The sequence below is a fragment of the Mesocricetus auratus genome, unplaced genomic scaffold (assembly GCF_017639785.1).
Source record: "Mesocricetus auratus isolate SY011 unplaced genomic scaffold, BCM_Maur_2.0 Super-Scaffold_100047, whole genome shotgun sequence".
Taxonomy (NCBI): domain Eukaryota; kingdom Metazoa; phylum Chordata; class Mammalia; order Rodentia; family Cricetidae; genus Mesocricetus; species Mesocricetus auratus.
Window position 1 is genome coordinate 5,114,235 of NW_024429224.1, and position 6,367 is coordinate 5,120,601.

The 6,367-nt window shown below is 41.9% G+C and overlaps 1 protein-coding gene across 2 annotated transcripts in view; it reads left to right on the plus strand.

Annotated features, from left to right (window-relative positions):
• The window catches only part of LOC106022129 (complement C5-like), a 43,567-nt gene extending 42,320 nt beyond the window's left edge, over positions 1 to 1,247 (plus strand). For both annotated transcript variants that reach the window (XM_040735688.1, XM_040735689.1), the window contains exon 10: positions 705 to 1,247. In XM_040735688.1, coding sequence (XP_040591622.1) covers positions 705 to 712 — 8 coding nt within the window. In that variant the 3' untranslated portion in view covers positions 713 to 1,247. The remainder of the gene's footprint in view (positions 1 to 704) is intronic.
• Positions 1,248 to 6,367: the final 5,120 nt, after the last annotated feature.

Sequence of the window (6,367 nt, forward strand, 5' to 3'; positions counted from 1 at the left end):
AGTAAAGAATGGATTCTGCCTGTAGATGGAGGGATATCCTTGTCTCTTCCCTTAAGATTCAGTCAGCATATACCCAAAGATGTACTGTCACACCACAAGGACATATGCTCAACTATGTTCATAGCAGCTTTGTTCATAATATCCAGAACTTGGAATCAGCCTATATTCCCCTCAACCAAAGAATGGATAAGGAAAATGTGGTACATTTATGTAATGGAGAATGATGACAACGTGAAATTTGCAGGCAAATGGATGGAAGTAGAAAAAGACATTTTGAGTGTGGTAACCCAGAATGAGAAGGAGAAATATCGTAAGTGGATATTAGAAATAAAGCAAAAGACAACCAAACCGCAGCCACAACCCCCAGATCACCTAGATACCAAAGAGGACCCTTAGAGACACACATAGCAAAACATGCCTTGGGATGAGGCTCCCTAGCTGAGCACTCACCTACCACATTGGAGGCGAGATGGTCACGTCCAGTTTCCAAACCTGCGTTATGCTGTGGATGACCACGCCCATCTCACACCACCCATGCTGTAGTTTTCCTCCTGTTAGAAGGTTGGGGAAGCATCCTGAAAATGGCCAGATTTGAGAATGTCAAAGCTCGGGTCCTAAGTCTCAGAGGTTCTGGTACTAGGATGACTCGAAACAGTAGGGTGTGCCATGCTCCTCACTGTTGGCTCTTTTTGGTGATAATTTAGGTTCATGACCATAAATGGTCTTTCTGTGACTGGAAGTTTGAGACCTGCTGGAGAAGGGCTGGATGTGTCCCACATGCCTGTGAGGTGGAGTTCATGTGGCTTCAGTTACCAAAACACCTGGCCACACACGGAAGAGAAGCTGTAGTCGTTGGCATCGGAAACGACAGCATTTTCTGTCACCATTGGTATGAAAACTGTCTGGACTGCACTGATGCCAAAGTGACCTGTTGCTCCAATTGTCATTTAGATCCTTTTGTGTAGCACGATGAACAAAAGACCCAGAGAGAGATGTTGGGATTCAAGCTTCAAGCTGATGATCTGAGGAGCAAAGCAACCAGCGACTAGCTCTCACCTGTACCTCAGCTGAGACCAAAGGGCAGATACTCAGACTGCTCCCAACTTCACTGCTCCTCAGATTCCCTCAAACTGCTATGCTCTCCTCAATGTGGCTGGAGACGAACTCTCAGACTGAGTGTCAACTCTGAGACCCTGTTCCTGTCTTATACACCTCCCTAATGCTGGAATTAAAGGCATGTGATCCCAGGTGCTAGTTGTTTCTTTTAGGGACTGGACAGATTTCATGTAGTCAGTGTTGTCTTGAAGTGGCAGAGATCTGTCTACGTCTTAATCCTGAGTCCTGAATTTTTTTATCCCAGCTCCCTCTCCCACCCCTCTTCCCTTGTCCCTCCACCAGTGCCCCCAACCCCTGACCCAATCCCCATACCATTCCCCAGGGAGGATGAGACCCTGTTTGGGGGGATCTCCAGAGCCTGTCATTTCATCCAGGGCAGGACCTAGGCCCTTCCCCATGTGTCCATGAAGACAGAGAATCCCTCCATGTGGAATGGGCTCCCAAAGTTCATTCGTTTGCCATGGTAAACACTGATCTACTACCCAAGGCTCCAAAGATTTCTAAGGCCTACTCACTAACACTGCATTTGTGGATTCTGGATCAGTTCCCCTGTTGGCCTCTCAGCCATCAGTCTGGGGTTCAAGAGCTCCCCCTTGTCCGGTCAGCTGTCTTTGTGGGTTTCACCAGCATGGTCTTGACCCCTTTGCTCATCACTTCTCCATCTCTGTCACTGGGTTCCAGGGGTCCAGTTTAATGTTTAGCTGTGTGTATCTGTCTCTGCTTCCATCAGTCACTGGATGAAGGTTCTAGGATGGCATATAAGGTAGTCATCAGCCTTACCATCAAGGAGGAGCTATTAATGTAGTCTCTCCACTATTGCTTAGTTTTCTAGTTGGAGTTATCCTTGTAAGTCTCTAGAAATTAACTAGTGTCAGCTCTCTTGAAACCTCTAATGACTCCATCTATTATGGTATCTCTCATCCTGCTCTCTTCTATACTTATCCCGACTCAACCTTCCTGCTCCCCCATGTCTTCTTCTACCCTCCTCTTATCCCCCTCTCTTTTTCTTGGTTCCCTCTCTACTCCCCCCATGTTCCCAATCTGCTCAGGAGAGCTTGCCTCATTCCACTTCTCTGAGGTATCGTGCATATCTCTTGGGAAACTCCCTGGTTCCCAGACCAACTGGCACTGGAATTGTAGGCTAACAGTCCCCTGATCCATGTCTTAAATCCATATATGAGTGAGTACACACCGTGTTTCTCTTTTTGTGACTGGGTTACCTCACTCAGGATGGTTTCTTCTAGTGCCATCCATTTGCCTACAAATTTCAAGATTCCATTGTTTTTTTTCCACTGAGTAGTACTCCAAGGTGTAAATGTACCACATTTTCTCTATCCACTCTTCAGTTGTGGGGCATCTAGGTTGCTTCTAGGATCTATTACAAATAATGCTGCTATGAACATAGTGGAACAGATGTCCTTGTTGTATGGATGGGCATCTTTGGGGTATATGCCTAAGACTGGAATTGCTGGGTTGTGTGGTAGACTGATTCCCATTTTCCTGAGGAACCACCATACTGATTTCCAAAGTGGCTGTATGAATTTGCACTCCCACCAGCAATGGACAAGTGTTCCCCTTTTTCCACATCCTCTCCAGCATAAGCTGTCATTGGTGTTTTTGCTTTTAGCCATTCTGACAGGAGTAAGATGATATCTCAGGGTTGTTTTGATTTGCATTTCCCTAATAGCTAAGGATGTTGAGCACTTTCTTAAGTGTCTCTCAGCCATTTTAGACTCCTCTATTGAGAATTCTCTATTTACTTCTGTACCCCACTTATTAATTGGATCTTTTGGTGTTTTGGAGATTTGCTTCTTGAGTTCTTTGTAAATTTTGGAGATCAGCTCTCTGTCAGATGTGGAGTTAGTGAATATCTTTCCCCAATCTGTGAGGTGCCTTTTTGTCCTGCTGACTGTGTCCTTTGCCTTACAGAACCTACTCAGTTTCAGGAGGTCCCATTTATTAATTGTCAATCTCAGTGTTTGTGCTACTGGTGTTATGTTCAGGAAGTGGTCTCCTGTACCAATTCCTTCAAGGGTACTTCCCACTTTCTCTTCTAACAGGTTCAGTGTGGCTGGATTTATGTTGATGTCTTTGATCCATTTAAACTTAAGTTTTGTGCATGGTGATAGACAAGGATCTATCTGCTGTCTTCTACATGCCAATATCCAGTTATGCCAGCACCATTTGTTGAAGACGCTATCTTTTTTTCCATTGTATAATTTTAGCTTCTTTGTTGAAAATCAGGAGTTCATAGGTTTGTGGATTAATCTCAGGGTGTTCAATAAGATTCTGTTGGTCTACCTGTCTATTTTTGTGCCAATACCAACCTGTTTTCAGGACTACAGCTCTATAATAGAGCTTGAAGTCAGGAATGGTGATGCCTCTAGACGTTGCTTGTTGAGCAGGGTTGTCTTGGCTATCCTGGGTTTTTTGTTTTTCCATATAAAGTTGAGAATTGTTCTATCAAGGTCTGTGAAGAATTGTGCTGGGATTTTGATGGGGATTGCGTTGAGTCTGTTGATTGTTTTTGGCAGGATTGCCATTTTTACTACATTGATCCTACCTATCCAAAAGCATGAGAGATCTTTCCATTTTCTGGTGTCTTCTTTAATTTCTTTCTTTAAAGACTCAAAGTTCTTACAATACAGGTCTTTCACTTGTTTGGTTAGCACCACCCCAAGGTATTTTATGTTGTTTGTGGCAATTGTTTATATATATATATATATATATATATATATATATATGTATATATAATTTTAAATTTAAATTTAACTTAGAAACAAGGTTGCTTCACATGTCAATTCCACATCCCTCTCTGTTTCCCTCCCCTCCTCCTGTGCCCTCCCACCAACCCCCCAATATCCCCTCATTTCCCCTCCATGGAGGTGTCCATAGTCTGTCATTTCATCCAGGGCAGGGCCTGGACCCTCTCCCAAGAGTTCAGGGTGAGAGTGCATTCCACCCAAACGCAAAGGGATATACTTCCTCTCGGAGCCACATGGAGCCTTCTCTAAAATTGACCACATAATAGGAAACATAGCAAATCTCCACAGATACAACAAAATGGAATAACTCCCTGTATCTTATCAGACCACCATGCATTAAACATTAAAATTAGAATTCAATAATAACACAAATCGCAGAAACCCTACAAACTCATGGAAATTGAACAATGCACAATTGCACCATCCCTGGGTAAAGGAAGAAATAAAAAAGAAATTAAAGACTTCCTGGAATTCAATGAGAATGAAGACACAACATACCCAAACTTATGGGACACTTTGAAAGCAGTGCTGAGAAGAAAGTTCATAGCACTAATTGCCCACATGAAGAAACTGGAGAACAGTCACACTAGAGAATTAATAGCACAGCTGAATGTTCTAGAACAAAAAGAAGCAAACTCACCCAGGAGGAGCAGACGCCAGGAAATAATCAAATTGAGGGCGGAAATCAATCAAGTAGAAACCAGGAAAACGTTGAGAAGAATCAATGAAACAAAGAGTTGGTTCTTTGAGAAAATTAACAAATAGACAAACCTCTGTCCAAACTAACCAAAAGACAGAGAGAGAGCATGCTAATTAACAAAATCAGAAATGAAAAGGGGGACATAACAACGGACACTGCGGAAATCCAGAGAATCATCAGGGCATACTTTGAAAATCTGTAATCCACAAAATTCAAAAATTTAAAGGAAATGGACAATTTCCTGGGTAGTTATCACTTGCCAAAACTAAATCAAGAACAGATAATCTAAACAGACCTATAACCCTTAAAGAAATAGAAGTAGTCATCAAAAGTCTCCCAACCAAAAAAAAAAGTCCAGGAACAGATGGCTTCAGTGCAGAATTCTAACAGAAATTAAAAGAAGAGCTAATTCCAATAATCCTCAAAATATTCCACACAATAGAAGCAGGAGGCCCACTGCCAAACTGTTTTTACCTTGATACCCAAGCCACACAAAGACACACCTTAGAAAGAGAACTATAGACCAATTTCCCTCATGAACATCGATGCAAAAATACTCAATAAAATACTAGCAAACTGGATTCAAGAACACATCAGAAAAATCATCCACCATGATCAAGTAGGTTTCATCCCAGGAATGCAGGGATGGTTCAACATTAGAAAAATCTATCAATGTAATCCACCATATAAACAAACTTCGAAAGAAAAACCACATGATCATCTCACTAGATGCTGAAAAAGCCTTTGACAAAATCCAGCACCCCTTCATGATAAAGGTCCTAGCGAGATCAGGGATAACAGGAACGTACCTGAACATAATAAAAGCAATATACAGTAAACCAACAGCTAACATCAAACTAAATGTAGAGAAACTCAACGCGATTCCTCTAAAATCAGTACTGGAGGGATATAAAAGATAGAAGCAGGGTCTTCAGTAGTCAGGAGCAGGCATTCATTCTCCAGGCACACTGAGAATGGGAAGACATCGAAGATCAGAATTCTCCAGCCACGCTGAGGAGAGGTTACAGCGTGAGGTTTGGTGGGGCCAGGATCACCTTTCAGTCAGAGGTAGAGCTAGTGCCCGGCTGCTGTGCTTTTCTGATCTTCATCCTGAAGTTTGAACCCCAATATCTGTCTCTGGGTCTTTTGTTTTTCATGTTACAAATGATTTGTGTTGGTTCTAAGTGAAACAAATATTAAGATTGTAGTAAGATATTGTATAGTATCACTGTTTGGCACCCAAGGCATTCTGTGGCACTGCACGAACACGGTGACGCAGGTTTACGGGTACACAGCCGTCTGCTGTGACCACGGCTTCCTGAGAGGAGTCCTACACACAGTTCTGGCCAAGCCGTCTCCAGAATGTAGGTTACCAAACTGCAGTCTGAACTACGGGTGTTTACCTCATCCATCTCATGTCTTTCGTATGTGAAATGTCTCTTCTTATATCACACAAGTGAACGACTATTGATACATTTTATGTGTTTGGATTAAAATGTGAGTGAGACAAGCTTACATATAAGAAATAGGAAATGTTAAGTAAAGAATCAACGTCTCATTTAGGGTCATCATAAAGAAGTGTAAATGTCTGAGTGAGGTAGATACAAATCTGAATATATAATGTATATAATATACCATAGATTGTTGTTAGTATTTTTTGCTTTGTGCTTGAATTAAACAAATCTTATTTCAGCACATTCGTAAATAATGTTTAAAGAAAATCAGAGAGGTATTCACATCCTAACAATGCAAAAAATGACTGACTCAATGGAATATATGTGAAGAA